Genomic DNA, 26,269 nt, shown 5'->3' with positions numbered 1-26,269 from the left:
GTATCAGAATCTCACACTTGGATTTCTGGATTACTCAGCATCAAAAAGGAGCTGTAGACTGTAGACGTGTGCATACATACACGCATGCATGAAAGTACATTTTAAAGCAGTGCTAAAGCTGCACAGTTAATCACATGGGAAACTCTGCTTTAGGGCGTAGCCCCTGCCCAGAAAGCAGACCTAGTCTGTTCTGTCCTGAGCCAGAGCATGATTTCATTGCAAACAGTTTTCTAATTCTGAGGCTGTTAAACTGGAAAGAAGTGGGTATTTGTGCAAACCTGAGATTTTTTTCTGGGATGCATTTAAGATGGGTAGAATTTCACAGAAACAACATGTTTCTAACACAATATCTAGCTGCTTGCTGAGCTGCATGTTCTTCCTGCAAGGCATAGAGATGCATGATCTTCTGAAGATAATGTTGCCAAACTCTTTTTTTAATTGCGAAAGATCATGTTCTGTAGCCTCATTTTTGGGAAGAGCTGAATTGTTTTCTGGAACTTAAACCAAACAAAGAAAGATACCAAACCAAAATATTATTCTGAGAAAAGTTCTTGTCATGGAAATCCTCTGCTGAAATAACTAAAGGTTGGCAAAGTTTTAAGCATCAGAAAGCATTGCCAGAAATTCCTGCTAGCTCCTTGCATAATCTGATTTTTTTATGTTGTTTGGAGTTTTTAGTCTAATTAATGTTCAGCTGGCTGTACTTCATCATGTCCCAAGGGAAAGAAAAAAACATGTGAAAAACACTGTGTAACAGATGAGGGGTCTTTGTCCCAGTATGCTGGAGGAAGGAGTAAACACTCAAAGTTTGCTGCTTGTATTTGGGGTTGCTGCAGTAATTATCAGCCCGGACAGGACTAGGAATTGAGCTCCTTGTGTGCACAAGCTGAAAGTGTCTGCCAGCTACCAGTCTGTTCTCTGACTATCCCGTGACCTTTGACTGTTTTGTGTCAGGGTTGGAGCAGAGGAGAAAGGACAAAGTCTTAGTTAAAATGGCATTGCTTCTTTGGAAGTAGTGTTTTAAAAGAAGGGCCCAGGTAACTGCAGCCTGTTTAGGCAGCCAAAGAGCCTGAAGAGATGAGTTAAGATGTTGATGTGAGAAGCCTCACACTGAAGAGGAGGCTGAGGAGGAACTTGACTTTCATGGATTTCTGGTCACTGAAGAGACATCTCATGTCTTAAATCTAGCATGAGAGAGGTTCAAGAACTAGATCACAGGCTCACCACTTGTGCGGCAAGACCAAATCAATGAATGTTCATTAGGACAAAATAAAACGTGAAATGAGACAGACTGTGTTTTGAATGGATGAAAGCAGTGAAATGCTGAAAAAATAGAATGCCTCTTAACTGAGTTGAAATATGGTCAAGTGTTTTTTTGTGTTAAAATACAATCAGCAGTTTGCTGTTTCACTTTCTATTTTTGTGCAGAACTAAACCTATAAGAAGAAGCATTGATGGTTTTCATTGTGTGATTTAAGTTCATATGTGGAATATTAATAGTGTAAATACAGCTATTTGCAGGGGGTGGCCATCACATGTCATAACTTTTCAGTCACCACTAAAACATGGCAAAGAGCTGGTGCAAAAGTCAGGAGGTAGGCAGAGAGCAGGTCCTCCATCCTGGCTGACTGCAGACTGAAGCAACAGCATTGAGGGGAAACCCCAGGGACTATGTTTATTTAGATCTGATAGCTCTCAAGACAAGTCAAATATGAGATTTGGGGCATCTAGACCACACATTTCTGTGGGAGTAGGATGCCTGAATACTTAAAAACCTCGTTTAAAATTATTGTGGCTGGACTTACGGTGAAGGCTCTGAATCACAACTTTGGGGGTATCTATTCTGTCTTTGGCTCTGGGACAGGTTTTACCTAGTCATAGGAAAATCGGTCACTGTGTGGGTAGAACAAAATTTGTAACTAACTTGTAAACAAAGTTTACCTTCAAAACCATCCAATAGCCTATCATTTTCATTATGTTTTTGCAGGTTTGGTTCTGATGAGTTGAAAAAACAGGACCAGCTGTAGCTGGAGATTTTGTGGTTTGCATGGGAATCAGTGAAGCCGGGTCAGATGTCACAAGTAAGTTAACCTAGCAAATTGCCAATTTTAGACAGCCTGGTATTTTAATGGGAGGAATCTGGTTTCCCTGACTCTTCCATTTGGCACTGCCTGTAAGAAATACAAAGGAAGGAAAGACCAGTGTGGTGAGAGCAAAAAGTAATATTCTAGGAGCAGTAACACATGCCTCTGATGCATCCAAAAGCAGTGAAATTGAATGTATCTGTCAATGAATTGATATCTGTAACACTGTATAGGCTAAGCAGAACAGATTAATATGCAGCTGACATGCTGGCCCTGGATTTATCCTAGTGTTTGCCCTGCTGCTGATGTCTCTCTGTTCTGTCCAAGCTTACCACTGGCAGGTAGCACTCCAGCAACTTCTGTAGTTGCGCAGCCACCATCAGTTGTGCAAATCTGCAGATGTATGATAGGGGTGTAGCCTGTTCAACTGTACTAAAACTTGCACTTCCTTAAAACAGATCTGTCCATTACAGAGCTAGTCCATTCCGAAAACGATGGCATTACTTTCAGAATGGGTTCCTCCTGCTCGTTCTTACCTCACCTCAGCCACTTCTGTCATTCCTGTGCAACAAAAATGTCTCTGAACTGGTGATTGTTTTGTTTAGAGCTAATGAAGAATTTGCTACGTCAAATCTATTATCTTTGTGATTTAGTTACTTTGCATGCAACTATTTTTCTGGTTTAGTGGAAGAATATGTTTAAAAACACTGATAAATGAAACTATAATTCTGAAGTGCCTGAGGCAGTAGATAATTTGAACAATTAAATTAAGAGATATTGTAGAAAAAAGTGAAAGATGTCTCATCTGACTGTGAAGCATGGACTTCAAGGACAAGGGAACAATGAGAAACCACTTTTAGAGGTTTTGTTGTTGGACACAGGATGGCTAAGTTGAACACATTTTGCTCTTACAAACTGCTGAGACGTGTTCTTGCAGACAAAATCACCAAGTTGGCTGAAGTTTTTGATTGGCAGAGTCCTATGTCTATCTCTTTGACCAAACTCAAGCTGTTTTCTCAAGACAGACAGTTATTCAGTGTTAGGGCAAGGGTGCAGCAGGTAGTTTTCAAGAGAGTTAATGGGGATAGAGAAATAATGGGACTAAATCTTCCTGAATGATCCATTGCCATTTTCCTTTCTAGTTGATTGATTTTGTTCATAAATTATTGAAGGTGATAAGAACACAGAAGAAAAAGAAGTGTTCACCTACATGAGAAGTGAAAGGTGCCTTGGAATTAATTTATTAAAATTTCAACAGAACGAAAAGGACTCTATATTAGTCTAATATAAATTTCAAGTCAATTTGAAGGAGCAACTGTCTGCATTCAAATGTAGTTGTATATTGTACATAGTATTGACCATGTACAACAAAACTAGCACAGAGATGATTTGAGAAGCAGATCAGTTAGTATAGAAAATGTCTCTTTTTAACTTCAGGATTCTTGGCACCACAAAGCATACACATTTGTGTCAGTTCTAATGATTTTGTCTCATCTCTCTACTATTCCACAATTTATATAATGTTTTGCTAGTCTGTGGAGAATATACAAGAGCACATAATGAAAGATGCCTTCTCTTTCTTCAAGCTACATTTTCTGGGCATCTACCCCAAGTAACCTTGACTATGTCCACCTCTTCAGCATAGATGCCTTGCCCCTTTTTGTCTCTGTGGAATCCAGTCTTTCTGTCTTTCTGGGTTTAGGTAATTCTTTTTAAGCTTGGAAAACTAAAATTGCACATACTGTCTATACTGGCACAAATACTTCTCTAACCCTGATAGAAATATTACCCTCTAATACGTAATGTTACCCAAGTTTGCTGGCTTGTGAATCTTGTGATTAACCACGCAGATCATCTTCATCATTGGTTTGCTATTGAAACATTGTAAGATACAGCAATCATTCTTATTACTTTGTGCCTAGTTACTTGTACTTTCTATCCTGAATTTGAAAACTCAAGATGATTCTTTTCTTGCTGGGAGATACCTCGGTTGTCTGTGTTGGTGATGTCTCTCAAGTTTGTGTCACCAACAAATTTCATTAACGTATTCTTTTTCTTCTTTTAAAGATCATTAATGGAAATATTCAATAGGTTTTGTCCAAAGGCTGATATCAGAAGAAGATCTCCAATAATAACCTCCCTGCATATCAGCACTTCCTCTTTTAATGCAACCTGATGCAATTTCCCCTTTGCCAAATTCCTTGTCCACATTTCCACTTTTGTCCTAATTCTTATATTTTCGAAATTTTAACTCATAGTTACCTAGTAGCATCAATTTTAGTTTGCTTGAGTCCAATAGGATTTTTTCCATTCTCCTTTCTCTAGAAAAATCTATTTTCATAACAAACAAATCAGATTGGTTTTAAATAAGAGACCACTGGTAAATTGAATTCTCTTTTCTTTCCAAATCTATTCTGAGGCTGTGTAGACTGCCAAAACCAACAACCTCTGTTTTCACTAATTTTAATTTCTGTATAATCTTTCCTGTAGATGTCTTGCTTTGTCAGCTGCATTGTGAATCCCTTTGTAATCTCGTGTGAAATATTTCTTTAGTTTTGAGGCATTCTCTATATGCCTTGTTTTTTTTTCGAATTCTCTATTTCTGTGGCTGGAACGTTTCTGTTTGCCACCTAAATCTTACTTGATTTTGTTGGTTTTCATCTGCAAGACTTAATTTATTTTGACCTGTGGCAGTTCTTACCTTCTGACCTCCAAACTGTAGCTTACTTTGATGATTAATCTCTTTCCTTTCCGGTAGGTCATCTACTGTTTTTTAAAGTGATTATTCACCCAGTTAGACTCAAAGCTATTTTATGAAAGTTTTGGGGTTTTGTTTCCTGTGCTGATGATGTAAATCCCAGATATCTGTTCTTCCTTTTTTTTTTTTTTTTGTTTGTTTTGTTCCCTTGAAGGATATGTGTTGCCTATCTTTGATCGTAATGTTGACCTTAAAAGGTGAAGTCAAATCTATTTAGATGCATGGCTGGACTCAAGAGCACAGTGCAGAAGAAAACTCAAGATTCAAATATGTTATGACTTGAATGGTGAAGTGAGCAGCTCTGGTTGCTTACAGATAGCACTAGCTGTATCAAAAGCCTTTTGGTGGTGGGCTTTCTTGGAAAGAGCCCACACAGCATGCTCTGTAAGTTGTTTAGTTATATAGTCCCTACAGGGGCAGTGATATGGGCTGCCAAGAATGAGTTATGGAGCACCCACTGAAGTAGCCTTTCCCCAGAGCTGTCCTCTAGCTGGGAATATTCCAAATTATATTCTGAGCCAAATCCCTGAGACTCAGTCCACTTGGCTTTGGTAAATTGTTACGTAAGTTTTCAGAGCCTGCTGTATTTTAAACATAAAATTTACTTACTAGCTTGATCTTTCTTCTAATTAAAGAGAAATAACTCTTCATAAGTTGATTATAAATAGTCATTTTCCAAGTGTTTGAAGCAAACTGTCAGCCATCACATTTGGGAGTACTTGAATGTTTCCATTAGTAAGGCATTTGTTCTTTAATCTGTGTTTGGGTGGTTAGTCCCCTGTGACGCCATTGCTTGCAAGAACTGCTTACATTTGTGATAACATCACAGTGCTCATTGTTCCTCTGCAGACCTTCCATGGAACCTCTATCTAATCTCTTCAGTAGCTGTTCCACAACAAAGGGATGCATGATGTAAATCACTGTGAATGCTTCCATCTTTTCTATGCTGCATCAATATAGTGTTGTCATATTTCTTATCCCAGCTCTTGTGTGTCCTTCTTTTATTATTTAGTCCCTGTGTGTATGATTGTCTAGTGTCTGTGTCCATATATTATGAGCTTTTATCAGTACTTTAGGCTCCTTGAGTTTGTTGGCCTCCAATTATTATACAGATTTTGTATCAAGTTCCTTGGACAGATTTGTCATTCATTGACAAAATAGCTATATGCCTACTGGTTTTATCCACGTTTGCACTATTTGTTTCCCTTTCTGTTCATCCATATCTGCTTGTAAATTCCTTTAGCTATAGCTATATCCGATATTCCCTTAGCTTATATTTTATGCAGTTTTCTCCCATTATTTTCCCCCAATTCTTTCATTAACAAGACTTAAGCCATGCTGACCTCAGTCCTGGTTTATTTTGTAAATCATTCTGATTTTGGCATAAATGAAGATCAGATACTTGGTTTTGCTTTGGTTTATAATTAGAGCCTTTGGGAAGAAGGTTCATGTGCAGGTTGAGGTGGGTGTGTATAAAGGTATAGACAGCTCACCTAAATGTGCCTCCCCACTCAGTGTCTTGACTCTTACCCCTCAAGTTTACTGCCTCCCTCAGTAGGTGGACTCTTATGGACTTCACAGACTTACTAGATTGACAGGTGCTACCAGGGCTTTGATAGAGTTCTGTTATACCATCACCTACCTATAGCTAGATATCTGTTGGAGAGTGTTCCTCAGTTCGGGTTTTAGTTGAAGAAGTTCAATTGCAGAGGAAAAAATCCAGACCTCTGGAGATTCTGCTAGTGTGTAAATAATAACCAGTGATTCACTCTGGCTGTCTATTGCAGCTAGGGCTGCTTGCAGCATGATGTGAACACTCACGGATGAAAAGATTGTTTTTTGCCAGGGGGTATAAATAGCAGGCGTCTGGAACTCCTTTATCTTAGCATTTAGACTTGGCTTTTTGAAAGTTTACTAGCTTTGAATTTATTACACCATTCTGACCAAGAACATTCAGGAAATGTGTGTACATACATCTTTATGCATACACTAATAGTGAGGCATATGTTTGTTTAAGTCAGGACCTCGAAATTAATGACCTGCTCAGTGACTAACATGCACAGTTACAGAAATGCATAATACATCACCTCAGATTCAAGTATTTCTGGCCCATGTTTCTGACTACCAAATATACCTAGGGAAAATTTTTTGCTTTCATCAGCAGGTATGAAGATTTCACTTAAAAGAGGGTGCAAGAAGTGGTCTCGTTTCTCTCGTGTGCCTTCCAAGAGTTGCCCAAGCCTTGTGCAGCCTGGTAGGGTTACAGGACCTGGGGGGTAAGAAGGGAGAACAAAATATTAGTTGTCTTTCTGAAAGAAAAGCAGTGACTCTGCCAGTTGTACAGGGACCAGCTTACCCTTCCTTCACAAGAGTAACCCTTCCTTTCCTGTGTTTTGAAATAGACATCAAGATAACAGCTGTAAAAAAAGGGGATGAATACATCATAAATGGTGGTAAGATGTGGACTATGTCGGGATGCCAAGCGGACTGGCAAACACCAGTGGAGGGCCTGCCCATCAAAATAAATCTCTCCTATGTCTGCCAATGAATCTACCTGGTAATAACACAAAACTTTTTCTCTCCTAATTTGATTTCATTGGTGTTTTTAAATATGCACCAGGGTAAGAAGGAAAGGTGTTTAACAGCAAGGACTGCACCCATAAATGCTCTTCTAAATTAGGTGCTTCACTGTCCTACAAAGTTGGTCCTGAAATGCATTTGCACAATTCCAAAAAAGAGTAGGGGACATGAGAAAATGAGAAGGAAATTAAGCATTTTGCAGACTTCAACTTGTGACTCCCAAATCATTTTATAAGGAGAGTCCTTTTTGCCAAAAATAAGCTTATGAAAGCTGTTCAGATACATTTGCATGGGAAGATTTCATAACCTTCTGTGAGAATGAATATACAAATCAATGCCAAAGACAAAATTTGTGCCTCAAAGAAATCATTAAAAAGCCAAGGGTTTTTATTGTTTGTTTTTGAAGGTTATAACACTCAGTGCCGTTTAGTTTTGGAGAGGTTCCACAAAAATTTGTATCTTTGTTTTCTGTCCCAAAAGGCAGAAAGAAGATGCAAACAATCTGCAAAACTAAATAACATCATTTACATAGACCTTTGCACATGAACTCTTTGTAAAATTTTTTTAAACTACTTTTTAAAATAGTGTTAAACACTGTCCTGGTTTGTGTGAGGACTGGTGAACAGACTGCATGCTGCTTTTGTCAGTGAATAGAGAAGTATTTTTAAGCTTGCTTTCTTGTTCAGAAAATATTGAAAGTCATTCTCAAGTACGCGAAAATAAAAGGGTAAAGAGTTTAGAGATCAGTTTTCCAAAAACAAAGCAGCCAACCCATTGTTAGAGGCAGATCAAATATACAGAAATCAACTTGGAGGCTTTCAGCTATTTTGCTTATTGCAAAAAGACGTGTGAGTCATTATAGCTTGGGGGGTTTGGGGATGGGGGGTGTTGTTAGGTCACACAGCCACATAGATCTTCTTTATTGCAGTAAATGAGTCGAAAAATCGCCTGAGTCTCCCAAAGCTGATCTGCAGAACCGTAGAAGTCTTCCCAGAAACAAAAATTGCACTCCTTAAAGTATATAAACTTTCCTTTTTCTGTGTGATACAGATACTGGCTTCCAAAAGAGTCGCTGTACCAAGACTGATGACCTTTCAAAATGAAATATTAAGATAGTTGATTCTGGGTGGGTCATATCAGAAAGGAGATTTTTCAGGAAGATAAAGGGGGAAAGGGTGAAAAAGGCTGCTATTTGATACAGATGTGAGGAGGAAGTCCTGGCTATTCTGATACATCCTAAGGATGTCTGTCTGCCAAAGATTGGTGCTCCTTGGAGGGCAGCAGATCAGGACTGTACGGGAAGTGTCTGGAGAACATCACCGAATGATGCACTACCAAGTGTCTGTAGATGTATGTGTGTCAAAGCTCAAGACTGCGTGCAGTGAAGAACGAGTGTGTTATGTCTGACTTAACTGCTGAAGTCACCAGCCTATATGCTGCAGTAAGGAAGGGATCCGTGGCACAGCGTTAACTCATTGCTAGCAGCTGGAAGGCCATGGGAGACTAGTCCAGTGTTTGCCCCCAGAAATATTAACTGTTTCATACTTATATCATGTGATGATAGAAAAAGAAGTTCCAGGTCTGAAAGTGAATTACTTACTTCAACAGCTGGTAGTTTATTGGAGATATGAAGCAGGATTTGCTTCATGTATATACAGTGTGTATTCTGTGTGAAGTAAATCATGGCCTAGATTTGACGGACACTGCTGAATACATTTCTCATAAAAGGAATTTGGAGAATGGCAGTGTGGTTTTGGTAGATATCCAAATTAGGTGAACAGTCCTCATAATAACAATGTTTTAAAGAAAACCCCAACCTTAATTTCTCATATGATGAAAGAGAATCTAAAAAGTTGTAGAATGTCTGTAAGTAATATATATATAGACAAATGACTTGCAGCCCTAATCTGGCAACTATTTGTGCAGTGGTTTGTCCTCTGGGTCCTCAAATGGCACTAGGGAGGATTGCAAGGGTGAGATAATAAAGAGAAGAACATCCAGGACAGGGGAAAGAGCATGTTTCTCAGGCTGCAATTTAAAATGTGCCTGTTTCCATTTGTAATGGCACTAAATGGTTTCAGGAGGGAGTGACTGCCTTTCTCTCACAATGGAACATAGAAAACAAAAGAGACTGTCAGAAAGCTGGAGGAGTGGGAGAAAATGAAAAATCAAAGACTCCTGGAAAGAGCTGCCCAGGAAGAGATATAGCAATCCATCTCAGTGGTACTGGTGTGAGTAGTACAAATGGCTCTATTAGAGTGCCGACTGTCAAACACTTGGCCTTGCTAGATTGAGATTTCTGTGTTATTGCTTGTTATTTATTTAATACAGACAAATTCCACGAGTTGCCTGGGCAGATAGTAAGCACATCTTCATATGGGCAAAGAGCAGTGATTGCAGAAAGCCAACTAGAAGTAGACCAAAGACATGATCTCTGAGACTTTCAAAGAAACCAAGCAGTAATCCAGTGGGAAGAGGCGTTCCAGAAATCCTCTGGGTCTGTAAATGGTTCAGTGTGTTTGTTTAGCTCTGATTTTAATACAGAAACAAACCACAAATGTTTTTTTGGCGTGAGTGGGTGCAAATTTCTGGATAAGAGTAAAAAAATTTTTACAGAGCTGTCCTGATTTTCTTCCTGTGTTGAACACATATCAAAGCAAGTATTCCTAACACATAGGCCATTTATGGATTGGCCAGTGGAGAAAAATTTTGAGTGGAAGGTGTGGAAGTCTGCATGGACTTATTATTCTGAAAGCAGTCATGGCACTTGGAAATAGTGTCAGTACTTAAATCTCTGCAGAGAGGTGAAACTTTCCATAGCCTTATTCAATGCAGCCAGAGAGTGAGTGAATATGAAGGGAACGATTGCCAACTACTTCTGCCTGCAAAACCGAAGAATTTTCACATGACTGAAGGCCTCCTCTTAGTAGAAGATGAGATGTCTTTATTAGTTCAGAAAGAGTTGTTCACTAAACTCCATGAAAGATGACAGTGGGCTGTGTAGTGACCGACTCCTCCTGAGCTGTGTTAGAGAGTAGTAAAGGATTGGAAAAAGAAATAGAATAAAGAGGAAAATATTACCAGAATACCTTGTCAACACAGAGCTGGTTGGAATACCATTTATGTGGGTAGTAAGATTATTGACTTGGCAGATGTAATCAGCATATTTTGCATAAACCCTCATAACCTTGTTGTTGGTCTCAGTTTATTTTACATCTGAAATATTCTTGACTTCCATCTTGAATATTCTCATTAGTCCCAGAGCAACAAGGAGGTGAAAACTGAAGGCAAGGGAATTGCCACCCAAAAGAAAATAAATGAGTGCGTATCTGTTAAGCTCTCATGGGACAGTGGTGAAGCCATGCTTGCATCTGAACAAGAGCAAGAAAGAGCTTGTGGCTATGAAAAAACAAATGTGACTAGGTCTTAAGTGGCTGAACCTGAAGGAACCAGGTTCATCTCCAGCAGGCTGTTGCATGTGGGGTCAGAGTCAGTGCTGCGTAGGGAGGCCTGTGGGGAAGCAAACCCTCTTCACAAGCATGTCCATGATAAAACTCAGAGGTATGAACTGTGATCATTATGAACCTTTCTATTACTACTTAGGTGAACTAAACAGTATTTTATAAGCCATCATAAAATACATAGTTTCAACAAAATTTATAGTTCATATGGAATTGTTGGCTGTTTATAGCAGTTAGGAATTTGAGTCTAAATTTTTATTAGGACAAATTGGTGTGGTGTAATTATAAACTCTTCCACAGAAAATATCAGGATAGACTAGAAAGAGAAGGATAAATATGAAAGAGGGGAAGGGAACAGGATTTCCAGGAGGAGAAATTCCCTAGTTGCAGCTTAAAACTTAGCTCTGTTTTTGTCATTACTAAATATTTCTCTACTGTTCCACAGCAGTGTAAGCAATCTGCAAATACTCCTAAATTGAATTCCAGCATTTCATTACAGTGCACTAAAAATCAAACAAGCAAATAAATATTGCATTGATTCGAGACGTGCATGAAGTAAGATTATTACTACTAGTAAAGAATTATTATTTGGAGATAATGAAAAATGCAACCTTCACAATTACAATTTCTTCTTTGTTAGTTAAATAAAATATAAAAAAATCTTGGAAATAGGTCATGGGCTGTTTTACTCTTAAATGCCAGAATACAGTTATGTTTTTCCTAAAGGCAGATTTCACTGTAGTCTTGGCACATACCTTCACATCTGCAAACTTCGCTTTCTTAAAATGCTGTGCTTGTATATAGTACGTCTATTTTCTGTGGCCTTTCTAATACTTTCTTCAGTCATTCATGTTGCTAAAAAGATAGGCATACTGGGCATGAAGTTACCGGACACAGCACAGATCTCTTTTGAAGGTGTAAGGGTCCCCAGCAAACACCTCATCGGTGAGGAAGGAACAGGTTTTACATATCAGATGTTGCAGTTCCAAGAAGAGTGGCTGTGGGGAATAGCCACTGGTAAGTCATCGTTTGTGCTGCTGGGGCCGGGCAGGGACACAGGGGTCACCCTTTGCATGAGTAACAGGACTTTCATTTTCTCATAGATTGCAATGTCCTCTTACAGTCTGTTTTTGAAATCTGTCACAGCCTGGGTACAGACAACCTTCCCTTTCTGTAGGAAAACTGGAAATAGACAATATTTTGTGAGGCATCACAGAGGCTGCTTTTGCCTTGTTTCTTTTTTCGTGGTGTTTTTCTGCTGATAAGAAAATATGGCGTCATGTTATGTCTGCTACAGATAGTACAAAGGCTATCAAAATACTGGCATGAAATAGGAGTTTTATTGTAGTACAGTAAGCTGTGATATTTATCCTGGATTTTTAAAAATTAACGTAGTGGCTGTCTAAAGAATTGTCTCTTACAGGATATGAGAGCTTTGTTTTGTGGATCTATTTTCCCTCTGTGCACTTTGGACAACAGTGGTACAACACCAAATTCCTTTCCCTGAAGCTGTCACAGGGTTCCTGTTACTCTAAACTCAGGCTTTGAGTTTATATGAATTTGAGTTTTTATTTGAATTATATGGATTCTGGATGTTCCAGGTAAACAGATCTGGATTTTCCAATTTCAGCCTCCCAACCTTATCCCTCACCCTAGAGTGTTCGTTTCGTCTGAAATATAATGTGGTTCACTGTAAGAAGATTGGTCCTCTTTAAATTTCAGGGTTGTATAAATAATCTCACCATATTTGTGTTCCTGTGCATACCCTGTCTGTTACTGCCTGTGTGTGGCTGGGGAATCGGGAATTCTAAGAAGTGATTTTCTGATTCAGTGACCAAATAAAAAAATCACTCCCTGTTGTGGGTTGATCCCAGACCAAATATTTTAGAGTTCAGATGCTTTAAAGAATCTTTGGTTTGCTCCAAGATTCTTAGTTCAGACTGGGACAAATAGTAACTGTGAGAGTGTTTTTAGTGAAGAACAGACTTGTAAGGGATGCTACTGCAGACTCAGGCAAGGAGGAGACATGGTCCTACTGCTGCTCCTGTTTTAATTGAGGCATACACAAGACTGCAAGGATGCGCATTGTCCATTTCTACGCACAGTTTGAAGTCTAACAGTCAGAAACTCTGGACTTCAGTGAGTAGCTAGCAGTATTAGTCATGCCCCAGGCAAAAGTGACGTGCACTGACAGCATTAAGACACAAAGCCTGGCAGGTTAGATCACTCCTGTTAAAACCACTGGCAGCTTGGTGCTGTCCAGCCTTGCACAACTGCCTGACAGTCACCGTGCTCTGCCTGGAACTGGGACACCAGGTTTCAATTCTTCTTTTTGCCCAGAATAACACAGTGGGAGCAGGCAAATCCTCGCCCTGGATGAGCAGTCTGGGAAGGGCATCTTTGCCTGGCCATCAGGGAGTAAAAGCCTTTGAGCTCACCAAGGGAGGCAGAGCTGCCTTCTTCAGCACAGTGGACAGTATGTTGTACTTTGCTGGGCCCCTTGGTGTTGCTTTTATCCACTGTCTGATGTAAAGTGTGTGAAAGCTCTAGGAGCAGGAGCAAGACTCATAGTTTGGGTCAAGTTGCAAACTTTAAGGGTAACCAGTTGTGATAAACAAGAAAAAAAAGAGTAACCAATGTTCAGAAGGGAGCCAGGTGCTTGATGGATGCGGTTTGTACCACCACAACATCTAGCTGTTACCTTACAGTCCTGCAAATGGTTTTACATATGTTCAGCAAGTGCTTTTCTGAAAGCTCAGTTGTGCAAAGCTATGTATATGCCTTCAGTAGCTTTGTGATTAGGTCTGTGTATGTACTCCTAGTCCTTGCTTCTGGCCTTCAGAAGGACATTTCTGTTCCTTCCGGTTCATGACTATTCATGTGACATTGAAAATCATCAGCCTGCTTTTAAACACTTTAGGGATGAGTCCTAGCATCCTTGCTTTCACTACTTCCTAAAACTTGGAAGAAGCAGTTGACTGCCTTTCCTTTCTTTCTTCCTGTCCTTTTTGGGCATTGCTTTGTTGTGTTTGGTTTGTTTTTTTTTCTTTCTCTGTTGTTGGTTTTGTTTATGCATTTTTAGTACCATGTATCATGTGTTCCAGCTTTGTTTATTATTACCTTCTTTTTGGCCAACATGTTGGGAAAGTTTCCTTCCTTCTTCACTTCTCCCCCTCCCCCCCAAAATGAATTTTCATTCAAACTGAGTTAAAATATAAATGGAAAACTAATTTCCTGGTATTGCAAAATTTGGTCACAGTGTGGTCTTTTCTTCCAAGTGACACGTGTCAAAGGCACTGGTAAAAGTAATTTCTTGCTCCAGTGAAAGAACTGCCACGTGTCTCTCCTGTGTTGTGACACTTGGTAAAGACCGTCCATTTGTGGACCTGTTGCACTGATCACAGGAAAAGAATGTTGCTATGGCAAGAAAGCAAACAGTTTTTTTTGTGAATTGCTTAACTTGGAGGCAAAGAGGGATTTCAGTGTGTGTGAGAGAGCAGAATGGCACTTTTCTAATGACTTCTATCTGCTGCCGTAGTCTCAGTTTTATGACCATCATTGAGTCATGGCCAGTAAGCAGGATGACAGATCCTTTTACATGGGCAATGCACGTCCTTAAGAGACAGATGCTCAGCTTGGAGCTCACTGTACATCTCACTAGAAACTGACCAGGCACAACTGAAGAGCAATATATCAATTTCCTTTTGAGAGGAGATGTAACAAGGCAAAGCGTGTTTACAGTGAGCAGAAGTTCCGAGTGGAAAAAATGTAGGCTGGATGGAGGTACGAGGAAAAGATTATTCTGCATCTGGCAGCTTCAAGTGCTTTCACAATTCTCAGCTGTATGGTAGACCATGCATTCCTCAGGCTGCCCTAGACCAACATTTCCTGCATGTGCTTTCAGTTGAAATCCATGGGGCCAAGTTAATCTGAGCCTGTGGAGAACATTGTCTGGCAGAAGAGGAAACAAATACACAGGGAGGGGGAAATCAGGCAGTTAGTTTCACTGTTGAGAATGACATTTCTCTGTACTTACATGACTGCTTTGCCATGCTAGAGCTATGCTCATAGCTTTAAATACCTGTAGACGTAACACCACAGAATGGTTTTCATTGGAAGGGATCTTTAAAGATCATCACATTCAATTCCCCTTCCATGGGCAGAGACACCGTCCACTATATCAGGTTGCTCAAAACCCCATCCTTGAACACTGCCAGGGAAGGGTCAACCTGTGCCAGGGTCTCACCACCCTCATCATAAAGAATTTCTTAGACTCATAGAATGACAGAATGGTTTGGGCTGGAAGGGACCTTAAAGCTCATCCAGTTTGAAGCCCAAAACATTCTTCCTTATGTTGAGTCTAAATCTACCCTCTTTCGGTTTAAAACTGCTGCCTCTTGTCCTGTCACTGCTGGCTCTAGTGAAGATTCTCTTTACATATTTTTTAAAAGGCTTCCTTATATATTGAAAGGCAGCAACAAGGTGTCCCGGGAGCCTTCTCTTCTCTAGGCTCAACAACCCCGACTCTCTCAGCCTGTTTTCATGGAAGAGGTGCTCCAGCCTTCTGACCATTTTTGTGCCCTCCTCTGGACCCTTTTCAATAGGTCTATGTCTTTTTTGTACTATGGGCTTGAGCTGACCACAGTACTCCAGGTGGGGTCTCACTAGAGCAGAGGGAATCAACTCCCTTGACCTGGTGGCCATGCTTCTTTTGATGCTGCCCAGGATTGTCCTTAAAAGAATTCCTCTGTTTATGTCTGTGTGCAAATGGCAGGTCCAGGAATAAGCAGAAAGGTGGTCATGGCAGCTAAGGAAGCAGGAGGAATGGATCAGCTGGGTCGTGAAGGAGGCAGTGAAACAGAGAGGTAGGCACTGTGAGAGCAGCTTTCTCAGGCCCCCACTCTAAGCCCTGATGTGTATTGAGCAGAGATGGGCCAAAACCCCTTCATGATCTTCAGCCCTTTTACATGCAGGACCTAACTAGGTGCTGCCTCTTCCTTCCCACCCGTCCTGCTCCTGCCTTCTCTTTGCTGTTTCCCACCTCTTCTATCCTGGTGCCGGGTGCTAAGAACCATAGGAGCCATGCTGGAGCACTTTGCTCTGACAAACACAAGACTAACACCTTGTCCTCCCACCTTCTGCTCTCCTAGCACGGCATTTACTGTTCAGCTATATGCTTCACAGGTACCAGTTTGAGGGCAAGGGACAAAAGGTGCCTGGGCACTTCTTGCTCTTTCTTTATCATCTCTCAATCTGGACACCATAGACATACAATTGAAAAACTTGTTAGTGTTCCACATGCTACAGTGTTAAATGGTCCTTTGGAAGAACAGGGATCTTTCTTTGTACAAGAGATATCCCTGAAAACAGCAATGTACTTTCTTGTCAAAAACCAGCATTAGGGTGGCAGCATAGTGCATAGCATAGAAATGAGGACATTAGATTATATGCTCTTTTGAACAATAAGCATTAAGTTTAGTTGTTTGAGAAAGAAGGGGAAAATATTTAAGGCATGAGAAATAAAATTGATCCCCTTACAGAATATGGGGACAGCATATGAAAAATAGCGCTCTGCAGAAAAGCTGGGAAATGGTCCTGGAAGGGGGCAATTGATGAGATGTGGAGTCTGCATATGAGAACAGTATAGGGATCAAATTTAAACAGAGGTGACCTAGAAAGTGATGCAAAAAGGAATATGGAAGCACACCGGGCTCCTATAACAAACTCTTGTCATGTGAGTAACTGGCAATGTGAGAAAAGGGATTTTGTCCAGGACTTGTTTGTGTTTTGCGTTTCAGAGTCAGAGTTTTGTGGTTTGGATTCTGAATATGAAAGGGTGTAGATATGCGTATTTTGAAGAAAAGAAAACGATCACACAGATGGGTTTGTGAACTCTCTCCCTGCTGCTTGCCCTAGTGATATGGATCTGCATTCGCCAAACAAAATTCTCTACCAGTTCAGTACCTGCTGTTATCCTAGCTAAGCTGCAAGAGCCTGGTAGTCTAGCCCTTCACTTCAAGGCTGATTAGCCTTAGAAAAGAACTTTTCCTTTTTTTCGTGTTCAAAACAGGGTATCTCCAAGTTTGCTCAAAAAGTAGCAGCAAAATAGTTCTCTTTAAGGCAGTGTCTGCCATCTTGCTTGCCTGTCTTCTAGTAGTATCCTGTTTTGATTCTGTTTCCATTAGAAGCACTGTTTAGCATTTACTAAAAGTGGCTGTGAATCTTAATGATTTTCCCTGCCTTTTTATACTGGGATCTGAGCACAGAATGCAGACATAGTAAGTAATCTATTCGTGTTCCTTGATCTCTGAAGAGGTTTCTTCCTTCTCCCTGAAAGCTTCCATGAATTTATATTTCTACAGCATTCTTCAGTGAGCACGCTGTCTGCTTTCAGATTTTCTTTTGCGATTGTAACAGACCTTCAGAACATAGGTAGCATGGAAAGAAAGAGTTGCCACAAGCTTTTGCTAGGGCCCCAAATGAGTCATTAAGGATAAAGTTTACATAGTCATCATCATCACATACTGCTCTCTATAACTTTCCTTCCCTCCACCCCACCTCTTCGCTCTCCTCCAAGTTTTGGCAGTTTAGGGCTAAGGTAAAATAGTGGTCAAGAGGTCTTCAAGGTACAAAGAAATGCCAGACTGTTTTCAGAATTGAAACTGCACCTCAAACTGGGCATATGGAATAATCTACCTTGGAAAACCTAATGTTTTGTTTGTACAATGTGAAAAAAACATCTTTTCCAGCAAGAGCAACAACAGATCTGGCTAAAATGTCTTGTTCTATGCTTTGCTTCTTCAAGTCCTGACACCGCTGGCAACTATAATTATATATAAACATAATAACGAGAGACTGTTGATTACATTCACCAGTGGAAAGTGTTTGACTGGCCCATGCTTGCACAACCAAGCCGTACATTTCCGCCTGGCTGAGCTGACAACCAAAGTGGAGCTCTTGCTCTCACTGCTATACTGCAGTGTTGGATGTGCTTCTCTTCATGCAAAGAATGTTCCTAGGCTGAAGGAGCATGGGGAATTGATTGCAGAGAGGCAGGCTGTGATCAGTGACCATATGAATAAGTCTGATTTATTTATTTCTGTTTTGTTTCTTTAGCTCTCTATGTGGAAGGCAGTGATGTGACAAAATTTGTTTCCATGGCTAAGCTAAAGGCAGGTCATCTGGCCCATGAGGTGACTGATAGCTGTCTCCAGTTTTGGGGAGGAATGGGATTCATCAGTGAGGTACTGGTGAGCATACAGGTGATACAGGTGAGTGAGTGGAGAGAATAGGAAATGGCTTTACTGAAATTTGGCCTCTTAAATGGCCTTCTAAAAAATCACCCACTTGAAAAGGGCACCAGCTCCTAGGCAGTGTGAATGGTGGTGTTCCACTGAATGGTGTGTCACTGATGTACCCAGTGAATCCAAGGACATCCACAGCCCATTGGCTTTGGGGTATCATGTGTGAGTGTCAGGACATAGACTGACTATTCCTTTGCCAAATCTTGGCCTTCCATTATAACTGTGTAGTTCGAACTACCCACAGGTTAGCTGGAATGTCTGGTGAAAGAAGTAAACTCTACATATTCCCTGATGGTCCTCTGATATCTACCAAACAATAGGACAAGGGGAAGAAAAGGGGAGCCTACAAACAGATGGTATTTTTTCCTCTTTCCTTGATTACAAGATCAGAACTAAAACACAACAAAAGCTTTCTTCCAGTGAAAATCAGCTTTATCTTTTCCCCCAGATACATGTGTGAAACTGGAATTCACCATCAGGCTCCTTCAGCCTACTATCAGTCTTTTGTGATAGTCTCCAACTGATTAGTCACATCAGATACCGCGTGGGGCCTATGAAAGTCATAGCTTTTTCCAGCAGTTAAAATGGTACAGATGACTTTTTGCAAACTAATTAAAGTCCTTTCAAATTTTACCATATATCTACTTAGAGCAAAATTCTCTCAGAGCAGACAGTTTTCTGGCAGCTGTCTGGTCGCAGTATCTTATGCTCTGTAGAAGGATCAAAAAGGAGCTTGTGTTTTCTTGCAGTGACAGATTTCAGTTCAGCCCTTATATATACAATACCTAATCAAAGGTTAGCAAAATTGGTTAGTGGTTCAGTTAGTTGAAAGTTTTGGTAAATGTTATCTGTGTAAAGTGAGAGCAGAACACTTAAAAAGATCTGTAAAAAGCTGGTTTCTTTTTAGCAGGCTGAGTTACTTTCTCTATTTTAATAGCATTTTATGGACAAGAATGCCATTGTGGTAAGCCAGAGAGATTCTCAGCCTTTTTTGAGTTGTGAATCCCTGAAATTCTCTGGTGAAGGTGCAGACTGCTGTATGGTGGTGCTTTTAAGCTAGCTGTCAATATGATGTTTTTCCTTAGTAATTTTTTTCACAGCCTCTTTATTAGCAGCTAATGGTCCTGATGTTAAAAGCTACTGCAGGAGGCACTTTGAATAAAATGAGTCCTTCTCTTGCAGCACTTACTGTCAATGTAGTAATGCATACACACTAATGTGCATGTGCTTCTATCTTGCTTTGATTTGTCTTTAGATTTCCTAGCCTGGTATTTTATTGCTAAGTTTGGGCAGGGCTTTTCTGTGTGAATTCCAGAGTGGTTTCTAAGTTCACCAGCACAGCCACTTTTTTCCTGAGAAGAAAATTCAGAGTATTTCCAATTGGTATAAACTCTGTCAGTTGGGTAAAAAAACATCTTTTTCTGTCTCTAAATCAAAGACTTTTATAAGGCTAAAGGTGATGTGGTATCCATACTCTAAAGTTTTATGTGAATCAGTAAAAGTCCATTGTTGAGTAACCATAAGCTCCAGGAAGGGAGGAGTATTAACTAAATAAACAATTGCATGTTCAAGTTAGAATCCTGTTAATCTGCAACGATAAGCAAAGCAGCAACTTTCTTAAAGCCATTCTTTTTTCTGCAACAGTCTGAGTAACCATTCACATCACTGTGGTACTTGTCAAGTAGCAAGCAGCGTAACTGCACAGCACGACATCTAGTCATAATGTACAAAGATTTTTGTAGCATAATCCTTACAGTGTTAGTCTTTGACATGTGTTGGGCTGTTACTCATCAAAGAGCACAAAACATAATGCATGGTTAGTGCATGAAGCCTTTGAATTCTAGTTGTTAGTGTTGGTGAGGAGATAATAAACAGGCCCAGCACAAAACTGTCTGCCAAATGACTTCAGTCACATCTGTCATTTTGGTAATTTGTCTTTTAAACTTTGTAGAGCAACTGACTTTCCTAAAGTGCAGTATTCTCTGGAAGATGTAAAGATAGCTGTTTCACCATATAGGACCCTATACATGGCTGGTTTTGTATATATGAATGTCTCACTTTCAGTTGTTGGGATTCTGGAGAATGAGAATGAGTTTGAAAGAAGTTCTGAGTGCAAATATCAAAGGGTTTAATAGAGAAACACAAGCCAATATGAAAAACATTGAGTTGATTCTTCAGACTTTACCCTACTCAAAGGATTCTGGAGAAGGAGAGTGTCAGACTGAGCTTGCATTTATTTTTCTCTCCCCTGCACGCAATGCCTCAAAGGCATCATGACTAGGGAAAAATCAGTTATTGAACAAACCCACAATCTGTGAAAACCCCAGGTTGTGAGAGATCAGAGGGTTGAAAACCTTTTGTGGTGAGTATATTGAAATTTTCCACACTTAACATGCATTTTAAAAGATTTCAGGTGGTGATCTATATATTTTAATAGTGACTATCTACACTTGAGTTGTTATAGGAACAACTTGTTTGGCCTTCTTAAAGTCTTTTGTTTTGAAATTAAGATTGTTTCTAAGTACTGAACACTACACCTAACTGCTGCCAGTTCTTACAAGTTTTACTTTTGTGCTGTGTAATGGAGAGAATGCAATCATTTCTTTACTTGCTGTGTTATGAAAGACTCGAGAAAGCAGTAGTGAAAACTATTGATTGCCTATTCGTGTGAAATAGATGAAGCATAAATAGCATTGCAAATTCTCATAGCTGCAGAAGAAAAATGGATTTGTTTCTTTTTCCCCTCAACTGTCATGTAGGTATTGCAATCTGAAGTTTTATTTGTATTTCAGGGTAGTTAAAAATCAAACTTCTATGTAGTTTTAAGTGGACTTTTTTGAAAAAGTAATGCATTTACTTCTATATTATTTATTGTATTCCTCACAGTTTAAAATGTCCATTAAAATATTTTATTTAGTTTCATTATTTTATTTTTTATATTATTTCATTCTTTACGAAGCATGTCTAAACTAGAATGAGTCTAGACAATTGGGTTCTTTTTATTCAGTCTTTTTCATCACAGTTTATGGTTGTACCAAGTAAAATGATACCTATCTTGTTTCTGATGGCAAAACCAATTTTCTTTTAAATCGGCAGCTAACTGTTGGGACAAGACTTAATAGCGATTCCTCAGTCATCTGTGAAAACAGATCCGTAGGTTCAAACTTTTTCTGCAGAGGTTTTGGAACAGATTCCTGTCTACCGCTTTGGTTGAATTTTATGAGTACCTTGAGGGGGAATTTAGGAGATGAAGCCCATGACATCTAGCTTTAATATGGCAAATCAAAATAGGTAACTGTACACTAATGACTTTAAGGCAGAGCTGTGCTCCAGAGCCATCCAAGATGATGTCCACTCCTGCTCAGCTGGGCTTTCAGAATGTCCCTTAGTGGAAATGAGCAGGCAGTGCCAGCCTTGGACCTGGCACACTGCGTGGTGTCAGCTCACACTTCTCCCTCTGGACCCAAGTCTCCTTTAGATGTTAGTTAATTTGGACAGGCCATAAGCAATCTAGCTGAGTCTGAAGATGGAAGAAGTCACAAGTATTAAAGTTGAGGGTACATCGGTGTATTTTGTGGAGAAAAATCTTGCAACAACTTTAATAATTGTGAGAAAACAGGGTAAATGTTTTGTAATCAACCTTGTTATGTTACAGCCTTCAAATTAGGATAGTCTAAGATTAAAGGGAGCTTGTCGTTCTCTTTAAGCAGTGTTTAATACATTTCTGAAGGAGGTTATACGACATGGTACCAATGGAGACGGGAAACTTAAGATTTGACGACGTAGAGGGTCCTTTTTGTTCCTTTTGCTGCCTCACTAGAGATAACCTGGATTGAGTTTGGTAGATGGGAAGGGCTGGCTCCTCATCCTTCCTTGAGCAGTTTTTAACTTAGCATTGAAGAATATTTTTTTTTTTTAATCTGTCAAAAAATATATTGCTTTTTAACATTTACGCCTCTTGATTTGGTTGAGTAGAGTAAGTCTTACAATCTGCAGTGGATGTTTCAGGTGCAGGGGATTTCCTGAAGGATGGGAAACTCTTTGCAAGGGAGTGTTTTAGGGGGTAGAACACAAGAGTCAGGATTTATCTCTTCCTTAGGCAGACTCCCACTCTCTGAGGAAGACAGCATTCAGTAAGCAGCTAGTTTGGTCCCTTAAAATGACACCTTTACATAACTGTATGGTACATTGCAGGCTGGTTTCTTGCTGTCCTTGGCCAGGGTGAAGGCATCACAGGTCAGTTTTCACCTCAGCAGGGCTGCAGGTGGTGCAGGATGTGCTGCTCTGTCATGGGGGCAGCAATGAGGCGATGGAGAAATCAGAAAGCAGTGTTGCTGTGCCAGATCTGAAGCATTCCATGGCTAGCCTAACTAAAGCAATAAAATTCTAATATTTAAATATATTAAACTGTTTATGTGCTGTATTAAGAATGCATTATTGATACAGTATAAGCTATCAAACCATAAACTTGCAATAAGTAGCTCATATACAAGCTTATGTTACTATGTCATCTTCCCAGCTACCTCAGAGTTCCTGGCAGGATAGTTAGTCCTGTGGTTTGGTTTTCTGAATGCTTAAGGCAAGTCTCTTTCCCACAAGAGGGATGCTACATTAAAATCACTGTCATCTCAATCCTCTTAGACTAGATGAAACCTTCTGTCCTGTCTCTCCAGCAGAGAGAACAACATTAGTCACCTGCCTGTAGATTCTGGAGAAAATATTCCTTATCTAACCCATAGAGACGAAAGTACAATCACCAGCAATTTTATACACATAAATATCCACAGAAACATATGTGAAAGGTATTTTGGTCTTTTGAAACATGTATTTGTATGTGATAACCTCACATGTCTGTCACACACCACTAAAGCCAGACCTTACCACTGCCTGTTTATAACTTCATATGAAGAAGCCACATTTGTCCAGGATTCCTGCTGCAAATGGAGGGTTTTTACTGGCATCACAGAGGAGTTCTGAGGATTAATTACTTACTGTTGCTACAGTGCTGTGAAGATGCAAGATTCTAAGCATTGGCAGTGGCTTTCTGCAGCTTGAAAAATCAGCCCCGCAACACAAAGACCAAGTAACCTACCATTGCTCCAGCTCAGCTGCCTCCAGCAAGGCCCAACAAAAAAATCTCTTGCTCACAGTAGTTTGCAGTCTGCTAGCACAGGGAACTTAGGCAATACTGTTAGGGATGACTTACTGATACTAGTGGCAGTGTCTAAATGAGTGTGATGATCAGAAATATCAAATGAAAAGTAAATAAGCTTGGAGCAGCCATTAATTTTTAAAGCAGAGCAGCTTTATTTTCTATATAGTTAGTATATATTTACTATATATTTACTATACTACTATATAATACTAATACATGTTATGCCAGATCTCATATAGCTAGTTAGTAGGGAGACCAGGATGCTTGCTAGTTAAAAAACTTGAGTGAAAATTGTACCTTCTCCATACAGTTCTCCAATGGGTCATGTACTAATTGACTAATATTCTTTTCACCACATAGTTAAGCAAAGTGAAGTGCTACAACAGTTTCTGGTGCTGGCCCTCCAAAAGCTCCTTCCCCTCCTAAAATTCAGCTGTAGGCTTAGGCCCCTTTAGCTTTGACAAAGGACCGTGGGGGATGTTGTGGTTAGTACTGCAGTACTGCAGACCATCCCACCAGGAGGAGGCAGGGAATCAATGTTCTGCATACAGCTGCTAGTGGTGTGTAATGTGTAGGTAACTTGAGCAGGCAGCCCAGCAGAAAACCTTGGGATACTTTATATGTCAGTCCAAAGTGGTGAGCCCTAAAGAGAAGTCTGTGTGGAGTTCAGCTGCAGTTTCTTTGGCTGGCCTTAAGGGGCAGTTGCATATTAAGGAGACGTTTTTAACTTAAAGATGAAAACAGTGTTATGTAAAGTTAAGGTTATTTTTGAAAGAATCTGAAAATTGGATGTGCCAAATTATATCCTGGGCCTTTTGATTTTGAATTAGCAACATCCCTGTACACAGAAAGGTGTACACAGTGATGACCTTTGTCCATACTGTGTATGTACTTCTGTAAACAAGGGTTTTCAATAAAGCAGGTCCATCATAAATTTATAGAATGGGTATGTGAAGTTCTGCATTTATTCCATCTGTGTTTAAATCTACTCTTTGTATTTCTACAGAGACTTGAGGTTTATGTCAACAGGAGGTGGTACAGACGAAACTATGCTTTCCATCATACATAGTTCGAAACAAGTGACACATCTCTTCCTTGAAAATTAAGGCAGCAAGAGCATGGCATGTACTGCACACTGAAGGTAACAGCCAGCAGGTTCCAAGCATAAAAGAAGTACGTAACATAACAGTAATTTTGCCACTTAAATGGTGGTCAGGCTATTTGACCAGTATCATTCTGTGTGTTCTCCAGTGTCAAATTGCTGCTATAGTCATATGATATGAAGCAGTCTGAAAACGTGGCCTCCTGCTAGACTTCCATTTTTTCAGTGGGTTACTGCTTTGGGGAGTCTAATGACCCACACTAAGCACCCAGAAAGAATGTCATCTTTAATCAAGGTGTATTTACATTTTAAAGCAGCTAAATTGCCAATTAAGAAACAGAGCTTCCATAGGTATACAGCTATGATTTCACTAGTAGCTGATCCTAATTTCTGTGTAGCTTTCAAGACCAGTGATTAAGGCAGAAATTATTCCCTGCCATATTCAATAACTGGCACAGTGATTTTGCTCTCTATTACAAGTACCTTGCCTTTTAATCTTTTAGCAAGTAATCATCAAAATGTGCTCTCTCATCTTGGCCAGGTTCCCATGGACTTGTACTACACTGTCGTAGGTGTTTGGTGATGGGAGTAGTGGTGGATTTTTATTTGTCGAATTCTACAACAAACTGTTTAATTGTATCTGAAGCTCTTGGAGGCCTGAACTTCAGCAGTAAGGTATCTTTTGTGTGTAATCATTAAAGGACAACATTAAAAATAAACATATTAATATGAAAACTATATGTAATTACGGAAGCTCTTCATAACCCAGCCATTTAAGCCAGAAGAGACAACCTGTATTATTGCAAAAAAACCCACAAGCCTTCAGTTGAATTATCCTTGTTATGAAATGGATGTATTAAGCATTTCCTAAGGAATCTCCATGATACATAAGGTTAACAGTTTTATCCTTAAAAGGTGGTATTTCGTTCCATCTAGAAATAAGCCGTATAGTTGCTAGATAGAGTCTGTTACATTACACTGAGAAATGCAATATATATTGTGTAAAAATGATGTAAAATAGATTTTAAAATTAAGAATAATCACAACTGCAGTTTTCTTATGCGGCTGCTATCAACTGCAAGTTTGTAAAACTACAATTAATGCTATTTGTATTTTTCTGTCAGAACAATACTTTTCTACTAGAAAATGACCAGTAAAACAAGTGCAGATGCTAAGGAAAATTCTAAAGCTGTGGTATATGGTTCTCACTAATGGTTACTCCCCTTCCCTGAAATATTCTCAAAGCAGTTTCACCTTTACATAAAGTCACCTTAACCATTCTAAGCAAAGCTGCAGGATCCCAGTTCAGATTTTAAACTGAAAATTAACTTTTACTAGAATTGAAGGGAAATGTGCTACGTTCTGTAAAACAACACAGAAACGTAGAGAAACCTGTCGCGTTTTGACTTTCAGTTTACATTTAAGTTCAGAATGCTCCTGTTAAAAGAACTTAAAGTACTGTTTCAGTACTTTTAAAAAGACCTTGTGTTTTCTAATGAACATGCAGAAAGTTGCTTGCAGGCTTCATGTACTCCTTGTGATTAAGCTTTCTCCCTTTTCCCACCCTGTCTAGACAGAAAATTGACAACTCTCCTTAAATGAAGAAACAGAGAAAGGCAGATTCTACCAGCAATTCATTTCCCCTCACTCCTCTGCACCACTGAAGAACTGGGAAGCAGAGGGGGAAGACAGCATAGCTCCTGTTCTGAATGAATTACCTTTTAATCTGCTTTGACATTTAAAACTGAAATCCTGTTGGTTTTATACATGATCTGAAGGACTGATGAAACGTTTTACCAACGTGTTCTATCAGAACTTAAGGGAC

At 39.7% G+C, this 26,269-nt stretch overlaps 1 protein-coding gene across 1 annotated transcript in view; it reads left to right on the top strand.

Annotated features, from left to right (window-relative positions):
• The window catches only part of LOC133210582 (probable acyl-CoA dehydrogenase 6), an 82,068-nt gene extending 57,505 nt beyond the window's left edge, over positions 1-24,563 (top strand). The window contains 8 exon segments of the mRNA XM_061350079.1: positions 1,988-2,013; positions 2,016-2,081; positions 7,245-7,331; positions 7,334-7,399; positions 11,727-11,900; positions 17,689-17,871; positions 18,000-18,140; positions 24,339-24,563. Of these exon segments, the coding sequence (XP_061206063.1) occupies positions 1,988-2,013; positions 2,016-2,081; positions 7,245-7,331; positions 7,334-7,399; positions 11,727-11,900; positions 17,689-17,871; positions 18,000-18,140; positions 24,339-24,448 (853 nt within the window). The 3' untranslated portion in view covers positions 24,449-24,563.
• The last annotated feature ends 1,706 nt before the right edge of the window (positions 24,564-26,269 follow it).

This window comes from Neopsephotus bourkii, unplaced genomic scaffold (genome assembly GCF_033783945.1).
Source record: "Neopsephotus bourkii isolate Nb327-2 ecotype Australia unplaced genomic scaffold, CSIRO-AGI_Nbou_v1 NB_479, whole genome shotgun sequence".
Classification (NCBI taxonomy): domain Eukaryota; kingdom Metazoa; phylum Chordata; class Aves; order Psittaciformes; family Psittacidae; genus Neopsephotus; species Neopsephotus bourkii.
This window is presented reverse-complemented; position numbering and strand designations above follow the sequence as displayed.